At 37.3% G+C, this 17,176-nt stretch overlaps 1 protein-coding gene across 1 annotated transcript; it reads right to left on the bottom strand.

Moving 5' to 3' along the window:
- Nucleotides 1-608: 608 nt before the first annotated feature.
- mapk15 (mitogen-activated protein kinase 15) lies at nucleotides 609-16,835 on the bottom strand. The gene is made up of 14 exons (XM_057827784.1): nucleotides 16,212-16,835; nucleotides 14,002-14,100; nucleotides 13,844-13,873; nucleotides 8,913-9,003; nucleotides 8,703-8,833; nucleotides 8,429-8,592; nucleotides 7,599-7,738; nucleotides 7,478-7,535; nucleotides 7,275-7,412; nucleotides 5,135-5,240; nucleotides 4,822-5,056; nucleotides 4,652-4,743; nucleotides 1,817-1,963; nucleotides 609-1,545 (listed from the first exon to the last, which is right to left on the bottom strand). The coding sequence occupies exons 1-14, from the start codon at nucleotides 16,299-16,301 to the stop codon at nucleotides 1,360-1,362; spliced, it is 1,707 nt and encodes a 568-aa protein (XP_057683767.1). The 5' UTR covers nucleotides 16,302-16,835; the 3' UTR covers nucleotides 609-1,359.
- Between the last annotated feature and the right edge of the window lie 341 nt (nucleotides 16,836-17,176).

Here is a 17,176-nt window from a genome sequence, read left to right as displayed (position 1 = left end):
CCACAAAATGTTACATATTTTTAATATTTGTTAATTAAAAGGTTATTGCTCACGGGTTTATCGCAACCAAAGTAGATGCATGTTTTTTTTTTTTTTTTTTTTTTTTTTGCATTTTATTATCATTATCATTGTTTGTCCTTTTTCGGCATTTCTATTTTTTTTATAGTCACTTTATAGTCACGTGCTTTAGCGCCACGGAATGACGAATCAATGTTTGCTGTTTTATCTTTTAAAATAAAAAGAAACCAAGTCCAAATAGAGAATGTTTTTTAACTTTTGTTATTTTATAGGAAAAAAAATAATTTTAAAAAATATATAAAATTAACAAAAAGTGTTTTATTATTGTAATTATAAAAAAAAAAAAAAAAAAAAAAAAAAAAGGTTCAGGAAAAAAACATTATTGCATCATTCACGATTAAATTTAATTTTAAAAAAATCATACTTCTGGTTTAGCTGTCATATGACAGATCTGCTTTCATCAAGTACTACAGAAATATTAATTTAAAAAAATATTTATAAGTTAGTCATTTTTTAGTTAGCTGTTAGTAGTAGTAGTAATGTTATTTTTGGAAAAATAATCACATAAATACAAAATACTTGTACCGACCTCTATTTTATTTATTATGTATAAGCATTTCTTTTTCAAAAAATATTTTTTATAAATATACAAAAAAAAATAAGAATAAACTATTATTACAAGGCTCAAAAGAGGATTCAGAACCATCTCATCAACCATTATTGATTAATTTTGTTAATCAATTAGTTGTCCATCAGTTGATTCATCATGGCAGTTCGAATTGACGTCCAATCTAGTTGAACTGGGAGGACTTTATATACTCATCTTTCAAGTGCCGTTGACGGCACTATACGTCCAATTCTTTTTAACTGGGAGGGGGGCAAATGACACTCTCAGTCAAAAAGAATTGGACGTCTAGCACCGTCAATGGCAGCCGATTAGTTAAATATGAGCTTTATGAAGGGTCAACTCCAAATAAATCTAAATCATGTCCGGTTCAAACAATCACCATCATAAAACCTTTATTCAACACACCGTTAATGTTCTGCTAGGTTTTCGAGGCTTGTTAGCATTAGCTAGCAGACATGCTATTATCTCCTCACAGATTAAATAAAAAACTGTTCTCATAAAATTCCCACTGGCCGAGATTGTCTTCTCTTCTAGTAAAAGCTTATGAACAAGAAATTGTCTACAACTCTTCTTGTGAAATCCCGAGAACTTGACTTCTCAGAAAACGAGACTTCCAAAGCAATTTTGGAACATTTTGTTGCAAACCCCCCTCTAAAGAGACAACCTGATCAGAATATTTTCATGTAACGAGTTCCCGTATGTCGCGGGATGAGCTACTGGTTGGTCTGAAGCAGGTCGTCCAGTTGCGACTTGCTAATAGTTCCGTACGCTTGGCAGTAGCTGCCTAGCTTAGCGCGAGGGTCGCCCGCCGCCGACACATTGCAGTTGTTCTGGAAGACCTTCTTGCTGAATCTTGGCGCCGGACGAGCGTCGCGTGCCTGAGAGCTGGAGCACTGCTCCTGTGCAATGACAAAAAAGTTGTCCGACAAGCGTTCACTTAGCCAAAAATGCTATTTCCGTGAAGTTGGGCCACCATCAGGCGGAAATTTATATGAAAATGATGTCAATTGTTTGTGCTACTTATGTGCTGTAAAAAGTTTCATTTGTGATGCCATTGCTTTTGAGATTTTGCCTTTCTTTTATAGGACGATTGACATTTTTATATAAATTTGCATCTGATTGGTGGTGGGGGGGGCAACTTCACAGATGTATAAATGATAGATGGCTCACCTGGTTTGCGGTAGCGACGCTCAATCCTGGCGGTGAGTGGGGCTTGCGTACCAAGGGGTTGTTCTGAGTTTGGTTTAGCGACAGGGAGAAGGCGCGTTTGGGGTGCGGCGGCGCGGAACGACCGCGCTGGATTATCTGGTCCATGGACTTTGGAAAAAAATGGAGAATTTTTTTTTTTTTTAGCAACTATGAGGTACCCAAGAGGACAGGAAAGATTAGGGTATGGCAGGTAAGGGTTAGTGCAGTGGTTGATGTCCCGATCGATCGGGATCACGTCATTTTCAAAGTATCGGAATCGGCAAAATAATATCGGACCTGCCTTTATTTTATATATATATTTGTTTAATTTAAATCGTTTTCTAATTGTATATAACGTTACAGACAAAATGTCTTACACTCATCCAGAGTAGTTTTGGCTTAAACTAGGGCTATCAAATTTATTACATTAACAGCGGTAATTATTTTTTCTTAATTAATCATGTTAAATAATTTATGCATGCGCTACACGACCCACTCACGCATTGTCACGTTCAATCTATAAAGGTGCCATTTTGCCAATATGCAGAGCTTCACGCAGCGTATAGTGAGTAGAGAAAATTTTGACAGCCTTTGGAGCCTTTTTATACTTGATTATAGCCTTACATTCCCTTTCTCAGCAATTTAAATTAACGTGGGAAGCAATGTGTTCTTTCCCAACGCAGAGAAGATATATCAATTGGTGCCCCTACGCACAGTCATGGTTGCACTTCCCATCATGCATTTGGGTTGAATGGCTGCAATATCATTTACTGAAAGCTCAACAAATACACTAGATGGCAATATTTAGTCACAATATACAAAGTCACATTTATCCTTTAAGAATTACAGCTGCAATATCATTTACTGAAAGCTCAACAAATACACTAGATGGCAATATTTAGTCACAATATACAAAGTCACATTTATCCTTTAAGAATTACAAGTCTTTCTATCCGTGCATCCCTCTCACAGAAAGAATGTTAATAATGTAAATGCCATCTTGAGGATTTATTGTCATAATAAACAAATACAGTACTTATGTATTGTATGTTGAATGTATATCGGCAGATACTCAAACTAAAACAATTGGGATCGGATTGGGAGCAAAAAAAACATGATCGGAACAACCCTAGAAAAAAAGTGTGTGTTTTTTTTTTTTAAACCCAGATATCTCAAAGTAACACATTTTAGAGCTGTAATTGCAATACCGTGATACAGCGAAAGCGTGATATTGTTGTTTCAGGTTTTCATACTGTCAAAATCTCATACCGGCACATGCCTACACGTAATGCAAACAATGATCCAAATGAGGGATGGCTAGCTTGACTTCGTTGTTCCTCGGGGAGGCTGGCCTGACCGCAGTATTTTTGCAGGTTAGCAAGTTCACACAGTTTAATGTTATGCTAACGCTGATGCAGGTTGGACTTGCAGTATCAAAATTAGTGGTGTTTTTTTACATTACTTAGAGCGGCTGCTGCTGGCTGGAAAAAAAAACCTTCTAATATCCCTCCTCTTCAAAGGGGGTGGAGGAGCAGCATTGTGTCGACATGAATCTGTCGGGGCTGTGTGAGTGTGTGTGTATGTAATGGGGGATGGAAGGGGGGTGGGGCTCAAGTCATCAGCCAATCAAACGTGCGTTGGGCGGGTGGGGGGACAGGCACATTCAGCAAGTGAAAAGGGATCTAAGTCTGAACATAATGAAAACTATTCACTTAATAATGATATAGTATATTATATAAATATTATTATTGTATAATTGCAAATAAGGTTGCTTAAAAGTTTGTGTGGACAATTTGAGCATCCTGGAAAGTTGGTAGTGTTTTGTGCCTACCGTCCCTATGCAAACCTACGCCCTTGACAATGGATTTTAAAATCTGTTGTGCAGTTTTGAAATTAATCTACTGGTATTTTGCGATTAATCTATGAATCCTAGCACCGTCAATAAAACATGATCGCTGGGAGTGACTGAGTTAATCGTAGTAGAATCTGTGGAGTTAATTTTCAATTAAACAGTCCAAATGGATAGCATAGTGCCGAGTCCAATCCATTTTGGTGAACGTCTGTCAAAGTGGATTGGATGTCTAGAGCTGCCAATGGCGCCGAGAAATGTTTATAACCAGGGAATGAGTTAATCATAGATTAACTAATAGTAGTTAATATATAAATAGTTAATAGTTAATATATAAATAGTTTTGTGATAAATAAATGAAATTATAAACTAATCTCTGGTCTATATTTGCGATGAATCCATTTTGTGGTTAATCTATAAATAAATCTGTCAAATTCATTTGGTATTAATCTTTTCCGACTATGAGTTCATCAGCACTGGAACACAAGCAGTGAATGAGTTAATAACAGATTAATCTGACAATTTTGCCATTACTCGAAGTCAGTAGATTAATCTGTGAAATCCATTTTGGATTAAGCAGTCAAAATGGATAGGACAAAATTAGGCGTCCAATCTATTTTGACGGGGGGGGGGCGAATGAACGTTCGTTCGGCTCCCACCCTCCCAGTTCTAGTAATGATAAACTCATTTCGATTCACAGCAGGATGATTGGACGTTACGTGATTGGACGTCTGTCATCGTCAGTGGCACTGAAAGTGCTACGTACTTTTAGAAGTTGTTAAAATTAAATTGGCGCATATCAACTTCTATCTCACGAATTTTTAAAAATTGTCAAATCTTTTGAGTACCACGAGAGGAAGCCCGTGTACTACTAGTGGTAGTCATACCACACTTTGAGAAGCAGTGTTTTAGACCCAAAAAGTTTTTGAGCAAAAAAAAAAAAACACAAAAGTAGAATTCACGCTTACTGTGTTTTGTCCGCCGCCCTCTGTTGGCGATATGCTGCCACTACTGCTTGTCTGTATTGCCGATCTGGTGCCGGTTGCGTGAACAAAACCATCTAAATTTTTATTTTAAAAAAACAACAAATTTTTAACATTTTTATCCCACCAATGCCAACGGTCGACGTCACACCTACTAGGAGCGTGCGTGATTGGGTTATAAGTGCATTTCGCCAGGTGAGAGTTCTCAGATTGATCCACCTTGTTGCCGGGCGGAGGGGGCGACGCGTTCGCCGTCTCGTTCGGATTACGTTCAGATTTTTCGTCCTGATTTTCGTCTCCTCTCTCGCTGTCACCGGGTTTGTCCACGACATCTTTTTTGGGGTGGAAGAGTCGGAGCGAGCCTTGGTGATTTTTTCGTTCTCTGATCATCTAGAAGGAAAGTCGTTTTGAGAGGGAAACTGCTTAACCGGAATCAAAACATTGAAGTTCCAAGTGATTCGTTCTTACCTCGTATAGTTTATTCCGGTACTGCTCCACAGATAACTGCACGTCGTCGTCCAGTGGTAGTACTACGTCGTAGTTGAGAGACGGTTCTTTGCTTGGATTGTGGAACCTTCAAAATAAATAATTAATGCTTTCAGCGCCGTTGACAATGATAGTGTAATCACGAGTAGACGTCCGAGCCATTTGAACTGAGAGTTCAAATGGATCGCATGTCTATTGCCGTCAATGGCGCCGATCAGTTAAATAAATGAAATGTAGCATTGAATACGATATTATTTCAATAAAGAAATGTGAATTTTACGCAAACTTCGTCTCGTTCATGACCACAGAAATCAAAATGAAAAATTTGAATAAAGGAATAATTCTAATGTTTAAAAAAAAACATTGAAAACAACCATTTAAAAAAACAAAACTATCCTGTTTATATATATATACACAGTGGGGCAAATAAGTATTTAGTCAACCACCAATTGTGCAAGTTCTCCTACTTGAAAAGATTAGAGAGGCCTGTAATTGTCAACATGGGTAAACCTCAAGCATGAGAGACAGAATGTGGGGAAAAAAAGAATTTGTTAAATAATTAATTTTTTAATAATTAATTTTAAATAATTAAATGAATTTAATTTTAAAGAATTTATTTCCAAATTAGAGTGGAAAATAAGCATTTGGTCACCTACAAACAAGCAAGATTTCTGGCTGTCAAAGAGGTCTAACTTCTTCTAACGAGGTCTAACGAGGCTCCAATTGTTACCTGTATTAATGGCACCTGTTTTAACTCATTATCGGTGTAAAAGACACCTGTCCACAACCTCAGTCAGTCACACTCCAAACTCCACTATGGCCAAGACCAAAGAGCTGTCGAAGGACACCAGAGACAAAATTGTACACCTGCACCAGGCTGGGAAGGCTGAATCTGCAATAGGTAAAACGCTTGGTGTAAAGAAATCAACTGTGGGAGCAATTATTAGAAAATGGAAGACATACAAGACCACTGATAATCTCCCTCTATCTGGGGCTCCATGCAAGATCTCATCCCCGTGGCGTCAAAATGATAACAAGAACGGTGAGCAAAAATCCCAGAACCACACGGGGGGACCTAGTGAATGACCTACAGAGAGGTGGGACCACAGCAACAAAGGCTGCTATCAGTAACACAATGCGCTGCCAGGGACTCAAATCCTGCACTGCTAGACGTGTCCCCCTGCTGAAGATAGTACACGTCCAGGCCTGTCTGCGGTTGGCTAGAGAGCATTTAGATGTTCTTGAAGAGGACTGGGAGAATGTGTTATGGTCAGATGAAACCAAAATAGAACTTTTTGGTAGAAACACAGGTTCTAGTGTTTGGAGGAGAAAGAATACTGAATTGCATCCAAAGAACACCATACCCACTGTGAAGCACGGAGGTGGAAACATCATTGGGGCTTTTTTTCTGCAAAGGGACCAGGACGACTGATCTGTTTAAAGGAAAGAATGAATGGGGCCATGTATCGAGAGATTTTGAGTGAAAATCTCCTTCCATCAGCAAGGGCATTGAAGATGAGACGTGGCTGGGTCTTTCAGCATTACAATGATCCCAAACACACAGCCAGGGCAACAAAGGAGTGGCTTCGTATGAAGCATTTCAAGGTCCTGGAGTGGCCTAGCCAGTCTCCAGATCTCAACCCCATAGAAAATCTGTGGAGGGAGTTGAAAGTCCGTGTTGGCCAACGACAGCCCCAAAACATCACTGCTCTAGAGGAGATCTGCATGGAGGAATGGGCCAAAATACCAGCAACAGTGTGTGAAAAGCTTGTGAAGAGTTACAGAAAATGTTTGGCCTCAGTTATTTCCAACAAAGAGTACATAACAAAGTATTGAGATGAACTTTTGGTATTGACCAAATACTTATTTTCCACCATGATTTGCAAATAAATTATATAAAAACCAAACAATGTGATTTTCAGTTTTTTTCTCACATTCTGTCTGTCATGGTTGAGGTTTACCCATGTTGACAATGACAGGCCTCTCTAATATTTTCAAGTGGGAGAACTTGCACAATTAGTGGTTGACTAAATACTTACAAATTCTGTATTCAGAGACGTTCTTAAGGGGAGGCACCACTGTAATTTCAGAATCATAATTTCCGTATTATTTAAATCCCTACCTGGCTACATAAGGATGCTGCAGGGCTTTTTCCGCCGTCAACCTCTTGTCGGGGTTGAAAACTAGCAGGCGCTTCATGAGGTCCACAGCGTCGGGGGGCGCCGACGACTTCAGGAGATCCTCAACTAGCAATTGCGGCCTAGTGACGTTAATAGGGATTTAATTCAAAAACAACATAACAAGTAGGAAGTAATGCCACCAGACCTCAGTAACATCCTCTGAATGACCGACGAGCCGACTTCAGACTTGACGGCGCGGACGTCTGCCAGTGAAAAAACAATTTTTAAAACTTTTTGGTCAATGTCTTACGTTCGCCAGTAGTTACCGTCTTGACACGGGTGCGGAATGGCGCTCATGATCTTCTCAATCTGATTCATGGTGGACGAGCCGGGGAACAATGCTTTTCCTAGCAGCATTTCTCCCAGGATGCAACCCAAACTCCACATGTCCACGCCTTTCGTGTACCTACCCATCACAAATCCTTGAATTTTGAACAACTGGCACACGTTTTAACTAGGGCTGTCAAAATTATCGCGTTAACGGGCGGGAATTAATTTTTTTAATTAATCACGCTAAAATATTTGACGCAATTAACCCACATGCCCCACTCAAACAGATTAAAATGACAGCACAGTGCAATGCCAACTTGTTACTTGTGTTTTTCGGAGTTTTGTCGCCCTCTGCTGGTGCTTGGGTGCAACTGATTTTATGGACTTAAGCACCCATGAGCATTGTGTAATTATTGACATCAACAATAACTAGTTTATTTTTTGATTGAAAATTTTACAAATTTTATTAAAACGAAAACATTAAGAGGGGTTTTAATATAAAATTTCTAAGACTTGTACTAACATTTATCTTTTAAGAACTACAAGTCTTTCTATCCATGGATCGCTTTAACTGAATGTTAATAATTTATTGTTATAATAAACAAATACAGTACTTATGTACCGTATGTTGAACGTATATATCCATCTTGTGTCTTATCTTTCCATTCCAACAATAATTTACAGAAAAATATGGCATATTTTATAGATGGTTTGAATTGCGATTAATTACGATTGATTAATTAAGTTTTAAGCTGTAATTAACTCGATTAAGAATTTAAACGTTTGACAGCCCTAGTTTGAACCCTTTATGGAATTGACATCGTACCTGGTGGAGCCTAGCAGGATCTCCGGAGCGCGGTACCACCTGGTTGCTACGTATTCCGTCAGCGCCGGGTTACCGCTATCCTCCTGGTCTTGAGTTAGGGATCGAGCCAAGCCGAAGTCGCAAAGTTTGACCACGCAGTCTGAGTCGACGAGAACGTTGGAAGGCTAAAATAAAGAGTTTTTAAAAAAGCTGATTATAAAAAAGTCTAATTGAAGATCAAATTAATCGACAACGATTTTTATAGTCGATAAGTGGATTTTCTCAACGCACATACCTTTTGGTCCCGGTGGATGACGTTCCCCGAATGCATATATTTGACGGCTTTGAGCAGCTGGTACATGACGTAGCGCTTATGGATGTCTTTTAGTAGCGTTCCCTTTTTAATGACGGCATGCAAGTCGCTATCTGTAGCCAAAAACATGCAAACACACAAAAAAAATCATAAACATGTTCAAAACATTTGCTAGAAATGGTCATAACTCACCCATGTACTCAAAGATGAGATAAATATCTTTGTCATTTTGGGCTCGGATGACGTTTTGGAGTTTGACCACATTGGGATGATCGCCAAATTCCTGCAGAAAAATTTTGCTACCATCAAATTAAGAAATTAACAAAAATATATACACTGCTGGCCAAAAGTATTGGCAATTCTGTCAGATAATGTGCTCAATTTCTCCCAGAAAATGATTGCAATTACAAATGCTTTGGTAGTAATATCTGAAAATTTTTTTTAATCATTATCATTTTACACACTCCAAAATTTGGTCGGACAAAAGTATTGGCACTAGGGCTGTCAAACGAATAAAATTTTTAATCGAGTTAATTACATCTTAAAAATTAATTAATCGTAATTAATTGCAATCAATCGCAATTCAAACCATCTATAAAATATGCCATATTTTTCTGTAAATTGTTGTTGGAATGGAAAGATAAGACACAAGATGGATATATACATTCAACATACGGTACATAAGGACTATTTGTTTATTATAACAATAAATCCACAAGATTGCATTAACATTATTAACATTCTGCTAAAGCGATCCATGGATAGAAAGACTTGTAGCTCTTAAAAGATAAATGTTAGTACAAGTTAGAGAAATTTTATATTAAAACCCCTCTTAATGTTTTCATTTTAATAAAATTTGTAACATTTTCAATCAAAAAATAAACTAGTAGCCCGCCATTGTTGATGTCAATAATTACTTACACAATGCTCATGGATGCTGAAGCCTATAAAATCGGTCGCACCCAAGCGCCAGCAGAGGGCGGCAAAACTCCATAAAACACAACAAGTGAGCGTTTCACTGTGTACTGTCATATAAATCTCTCTAAGCGGGGCATCTGCGTTAATTGCGTCAAATATTTTAACGTGATTAATTGAAAAAAATAATTAACGCCCGTTAACGCAATAATTTTGACAGCCCTAATTGGCACCCATTGAAAAATCATGTGATGCTTCTCTAATTTGTGTAATTAACAGAACCTGTTACTTACCTGTGGCACATAACAGGTGGTGGAAATAACTAAATCACATTTGCAGCCAGTTAAAATGGATTAAAGTTGACTCAACCTCTGTCCTGTGTCCTTGTGTGTACCACATTGAGCATGGAGAAAAGAAAGAAGACCAAAGAACTGTCTGAGGACTTGAGAGGCAAAACTGTGAGGAAGCATGGGCAAGCTCAAGGCTGCAAGTCCATTTCCAAAGACCTGAATGTTCCTGTGTCTACCGTGCGCAGTGTCATCAATAAGTGCAAAGCCCATGGCACTGTGGCTAACCTCCCTAGATGTGGATGGAAAAGAAAAATTGACGAGATTTCAACGAAAGATTGTGCGGTCGGTGGATAAAAAATATTGACTAAAATCCAAACAAGTTCAAGCTGTCCTGCAGTCCACGGGTACAACAGTGTCAACCCATACTATCCATCGGCATAATAATGAAAAACAACTCTATGATAGGATACCCAGGAAGACCCCACGTATCACCCAGAGACATAAAAAAAAAACAGGCTGGAGTTTGCCAAAATTTTTGAAGAATGTTCTCTGGTCAGATGAGACAAAGTAGAGCTTTTTGGGAAAAGGCATCAACATAGAGTTTACAGGGAAAAAAACGAGGGAGGCCTTCAAAGAAAAGAACATCACCACAGTCAAACATAGCGGCGGTTGCCTGATGTTTTGGGGTTGCTTTGCTGCCTCTGGCACTGGACTGCTTGACAGTGTGCATGGCATTATGAGGACTACCAACAATTTTTGCAGTATAATATAGGGCCCAGTGTGAGAAAGCGGCGTCTCCCTCAGAGGTCATGGATCTTCCAGCAGGACAATGACCCAAAACAAACTTCAAAAAGCACTAGAAAATGCTTTGAGAGAAAGCGCTAGAGACTTCTAAAGTGGCCAGGATTGGGTCCAGATCTGAATCCCATAAAACACCTGTGGAGACATCTGAAAATGGCAGTTTGGAGAAGGCACCCTTCAAATCTCAGTTGGTCAAAGAAGAATGGTCAAAAATTCCAGCAGAGTATTGTAAGAAACTCATTGATAGATACCGGAAGCGGTTATTCGCAGTTGTTTTGTCTAAAAATTTTGGTACCAAGTATTTGGCTGAGGGTGTCAATACTTTTGTCCAGCCCGTTTTTGGAGTTTTGTGTAAAATGATAATGATTTAATTTTTTTTTTTCATTCTATTTTATGTTTTTTTGTTATTACAAGCAAAATAAATGAAGTTATTACGACCAAACCATTTGTAATTGCAATCATTTTCTGATAGAAATTGAGCATTATTGACAGAATTGCAGGGTTGTGAATACTTTTGGCCAGCAGTGTACTTTTTTTAATAAACAAATCATTAGATTGGCATGAGGTTTTTAAAAAAAATTTTTTTTTTAAATGAATGAAACAATTTTTTGTGGTTGAACATTAACCGGCTGATTGGATGTCAAGGTTAGTCGAAAATGATTATGTAACGGATCGTTACATAAAAGTTTTATCGGTAGTAGACGTCCAATCCATTTGGAGTGGGAAGGTGGCTGCCTACCCTCCCACTTCAAACTGATCGGACGTCTAGTGCCATCAATGGCAGACAAAGAGTTAAAAAATGCACATCAAGCATTAGAGGAATACACTGGTAAATAAAAAATGTATTAAAAATACCAAATATAGAAAATTCAATTGAAAAAAGCTAAATATTAGTTAAAATCTTAAAATAGAAAATAATTCAAAAAGTATGAATATATAATAATAATAAAAGGAAAATTGTTTTTTAAAAATGTTTTTATTTTCCCCAAAAATATTTCTTGAATTTCCTAAATGTTTAATTTCATATTTAATTTTCAATTATTTTCTATGGTTTTCCTTTTTGATTTTTTTATTTAATTTTTCTTAGAAATGTTTCATGCTGCCATCCTTCCCACGTCAAATGGATTGGACGTCTAGCGCCTTCAATGGCAGATTTTTCAAAAATTGCACATAAAACATTAGAGGAACACATAGGTGTACGGTAAATATAAAAGTATTGATACAATAAAATACTAAAAATTAAATTGAAAAATACAGGAAAATGTTAGTTTAAATCTTGTATAGAAAATTATTTCAAAATAAAATATATTAATATTACATGGGAAAAGGAGGAATTTATTATTTATTTAAATATTTTATCCCCCCCAAAAAAACTTCTTCAATTTCCTAAATGTTTTATTTCACTTTTTTTTTTTTTTCATTTAAAATATTGAGGTATTGAGGCAGAAAAGCAACCCCAAAACATCAGGGAACTTCCGCCATGTTTGAGTGTGGGGACCGTGTTTTCTTTGAAGGCCTCGTTTTTTTATCCTATTAACTCTATTTTGATGCATTTTCCAAAAAAGCTCTACTTTTGTCTCATCTGACCAGAGAACATTCTTCCAAAACGTTTTTTGCTTTCTCAGCTAAGTTTTGGCAAACTCCAGCCAGGCTTTTTTCAGTCTCTGGGTCAGAAGTGAGGCCTTCCTGAGTATCCTACCATAGAGTCCCTTTTTATTTAGACGCAGACTGATAGTACGGGTTGACACTGTTGTTGTACCCTCGGACTGCAGGACAGCTTGAACTCGTTTGGATGTTAGTCGAGGTTCTCTATCGACCATCTTTTTTCTTTTCCGTCCACATCTAGGGATGTTAGCCACAGTGCCATGGGCTTTACACTTATTGATGACACTGCGCACGGTAGACATGGGAACATTCATGTCTTTAAAGATGGACTTGTAGCCTTGAGATTGCCCATGCTTCCTCACAATTTTGCTTCTCGAGCCCTCAGACAGTTCTGTGGTCTTCTTTCTTTTCTCCGTGCTCAATGTGGTACACACAAGGCCACAGGACAGATGTTGGGTCAACTTGAATCCATTTTTACTAGCTGCAAGTGTGATTTAGTTATTGCTACCACCTGTTATGTGCTACAGGTAAGTAACAGGTGCTGTTAATTACTCAAATTAGAGAAGCATCACATGATTTTTAGGGTGCCAATACTTTTGTCCGGCCCATTTTTGGAGTTTTGTGTAGAATGATAATGATTTAATTTTTTTCCACTCTCTTTTGTGTTTTTTCATTGCAAGCAAAATAATTAAAAGATAATACTACCAAAGCATTTGCAATTGCAATTATTTGCTAGGAGAAATTGAGCATTATCTGACAGAATTACAGGGGTGCTAATACTTTTGGCCAGCAGTGTCGGGATATATATATATATATATATATATATATATATATATATATATATATATATATATATATATATATATAAGTATTGATACAATAAAATACTAAAAATTAAACTGAAAAATACAGCCAAATGTTAGTTTAAATCCTATATAGAAAATCATTTCTAAATAAAATATATTAATATTACATGGAAAAAAGGAAGAATATTATTTATTTATATTTCTTAAGAAAAAAAACTTCAATTACCTACATGTTTTATTTTACTTTTTTTTTTCATTTAAAATATTTTCCTTTTTTTTTCCTTTTTAAATTGTTTTTTTTTTCTTTTAAATGTTCAATATAATAATTATATATACTCTATATATTTAATGTATTTAGTTATTTAGGATTTTTCAATTTTTAGTTGTCTTTCTGATTTAACAATATATATATATATTTGTATTATCTTTATGTACGTATGTACTTACCCAATGCTTTTTTTACGTATGTGAAGGGGTAATTCTCATAACAACAAAGAGAAACTTGGTTCATGATAAATAAGAGACAGGAAAGTATTATACAATTAAAAAAACGAAAGCAAAGACAACGCATTGCGATAAATGTACAAAAAGCAAATAAAGCAATAAAACACAAAATCCGAAAACATTAAAAACCCCTAAAGAAATAACACCAATTAAAAACAAACAGTAAAAGTTTGAAATCAATGCTAAAATGGACTGGAATTACCTGAAGAAACATGACTTCTCGAAAGGTCCGCTTTAAAATAAAACAAAAAACAAAAAACAATCATTAGGGACATCACAAGACACTCAAAACACTCTGAATTTAGTCAGCTAATGATTTATAACGATTCGGTGCGATTCTCTTGACAAAAAATACCTCACCTGAGCATCCGTCTTATTCCTGAAGGCGTCAAAAATCTTTTTCACAGCCACAATTTCGCCCGTTTGCCTGTCCACCGCTTTCCAAACGATGCCGTACGCCTGCCAAAACAACAGTCATCACAATTTCTGCTACGTTTCCATGTTTAAAACTTTAATTATGTATGTATATGTCATGTCTGAGTGGTGCAGGATCACCAAGTTCATAAATAGTTTGGTCCCCGTGGCCGTAAGAATGTTAAACTGCAAATCCCTCGCATAACATGGCTTGCACATTGCAAATCTATTTTTCTCTGCACAGCATTCAAACAGTTTACATTATTTATCTACCACTGCATATTGAAATATTGTGTATTGCTGTGAATTTCCTAGACTGCTCGTTTTGCACATTCCTACTGCACTGTTGTACAGTGGTCCAATTTCCAGATTTTTTTTAATTCACGTTAGTATTTTAGTCATATTTTTATTTGAATTTTAAATACCGTGCGGGTCAAATACAACGATATTTCGGTCTGTATTCACTTGTGCATACCAGAATGACGAATTAAGTGACAGACAGCGAGAACCAAAAGTGGTATTTGCATAGTGGCAAAATTGATGTTGCCATGTGGCATTTTTTCTTTGCCATATGGCAAAATTGATTTTGGTTTGTGGCATTTTTGGGGGGCTATATGGCAGTTTTGCAGCCATGCACGTCCATGCCATTGACGGCCATGCACGTCCAAATTTTCCATTGATTTTAAATGGCAGAAAAACGTGTGGCTGTGATTTTTGACCATGAATGGAAAATTTGGACATGCATGGCCGTCAATGGCATGGACAATGGCAAAAAAAAAAGCCACATGGCAAAATCAATTTTGCCACATGGTAAAAAAAATGCCACATGGCAAAATCGATTTTGCCACATGGCAAAAAAAATGCCCCATGGAAAAAAAATGGCACATGGCAAAATCGATTTTGCCATATGGCAAAAAAAAAATGCCACATGGTAAAAAAAAAAATACCACATAGCATAAAAAATGGCACATGGCAAAATGTGGACAAAAAAAAGTCCACATGGCAAAATCCATTTGGCCACATGGCAAAAAAAATGCCACATGGCAAAATCAATTTTGCCACATGGGAAAAAAAATTGCCAAATGGCAAAAAAAAATTCCACATGGCATAAAAAACACAACATGGCAAAATGTGGACAAAAAAATCCACATGGCAAAATCCATTTTGCCACATGGCAAAAAAAAATTGCCACATGGCATAAAAAATGCAACATGGCAAAATGTGGACAAAAATGCCACATGGCAAAATCAATATTGCCATATGGCAACAAAAAAATGCCACATGGCAAAAAAAAAAAAAAAAAAAGCCAAATGGCAAAATCAATTTTACCAAGTGCAATTTTTTTTGCCAAATGGCATGAAAAATGCAGATGGCAAAATCCATTTTGCCAAATGGCAAAAAAAATTCCACATGGCAAAATCCATTTTGCCACATGGCATAGAAAATGCCACATAGCAAAATGACGGCAAATACCACTTTTAGTTCTCGGCCCTGCTGTGCGGGTCAAATGCAACGACATTTCGGTCTGTATTCACTTGTGCATACCAGAATGACAAATAAAGACTATGGAGCTATCTATTGATTCTGTCCACCTGCCAAAATATAACATTAATGACATCTTATAGAAAATGAAAACACAGCCTTCTGCATTATTTGATATTACTTTAGCATCATATGTATGTATGCAATCCACTCCCAGTGTGAAACAAGTTTAACAGCAAAGTGTCAGGATTTGCCAAGGAGGTTGCTCATAAACTATGTAGTAATTACAAGTACAGGGCGAGACAGAAAATTCCATAGAGGAAAAGTTTGTCCGTTCAAACCAAATAAACCTTTTGCTACAAATGTATGAATTATAAAAATAGCCTTTAATACTTTATAAGGAAAATGACTATTTTCGGTAATTAAAAAACCTCATAAAGACATTTGGTCTACAGGTATGGTCTACACGACTCAAAATGTGATGTTCCTTAATGTAAACCCTAGGTGTAAATTTGTCATATTTTCTAAATAATCATTTTAATTTTTTTTCATGGCAAAATAAGATGAATTAATAAAATGACAATAAAAACATTGTGTTAAAAACCAAAAACAAACGAACTCAATCAATGATGCTTTCATGTCCCCTCCGTAAAACAAAGTGTAGAGTCACTCACCCCTTTGCCAAGTCTTTTCTTGATCTCATATTTCGTGGAAATGTGTTCCTCCACTTCAGGCATGCTGGCGGATTTAAGACTTTTGCTCATTTTTGAAGATTTCCACACTTTTCTTCCTCAAAAAGTGGTCGCTTAAGCGGTGACTGTCAAGTGGACTCGTTTAACCGGAAGTGGTGGCAATGCTACATCCAGCGAGCTTGTTTTTTTTCCTTCTTTCTTTTTAAAAATAAAACTCTTTCCACGTTGTTTAGAATTAAAATTTAGCGTCGCTGGATTGTTTTGTTGCTTTCGTGGCTCTTTAGTGATTTGTAGTGGTTAGCAAGTCCGGTTAAACGAAGCCGGACGGGGAGGGGAGGAGGAAGCAGGTGGAGCCTGGGTGAAGCCATTTTCCGTCGACAGTAACTAAACAGCCATTTTAAGGAAAGACTTCCCTTCTATGGAACCGAGTGACCGGAACATGGTTGCCCGACGGCCGTTCGGCGACGAGTCGGGTCGGGTCAAGGCCACGGAAGGTTCGGAAGACGTCGGAAGAAGCCCAAGCGGGGAGTTTTGTCTCAAGTTGTCGTCGTGGAAACCGGACGGCGCGAGTCTGTTAAAGGGCCAGCAGCCGACCAACTGGCGGCGACGCTTGGGGTGACGTCACGCACTCGTTGTTGTCATGGTGACACGACCGGCGTAAGAGAGGCCACGTGCTGTGTGATCCCCTTCTTTCATCAGAGTTGCTTCATTTGATGGGGATTTTACCGAGCTAGTGCTTTGCATTTATTATTTTTTATGGGAAGAAAATATTTCAAATATAAAACATGAAAAGATAAGCGTGATTAGTCAGGGAACATTAGCTATAGCTTTGTCGCCTCCTGCTGGCAATGAGGCAAACTATGCATAAAAACATATATTTTACGTGCTCTTACATACAGTATTAGGCTCGTGCGTATGACGTAGCACTCGCGAGGTTTCCGCCCCTT

The sequence above is a fragment of the Corythoichthys intestinalis genome, chromosome 22 (assembly GCF_030265065.1).
Source record: "Corythoichthys intestinalis isolate RoL2023-P3 chromosome 22, ASM3026506v1, whole genome shotgun sequence".
Classification (NCBI taxonomy): Eukaryota; Metazoa; Chordata; class Actinopteri; order Syngnathiformes; family Syngnathidae; genus Corythoichthys; species Corythoichthys intestinalis.
This window is presented reverse-complemented; position numbering and strand designations above follow the sequence as displayed.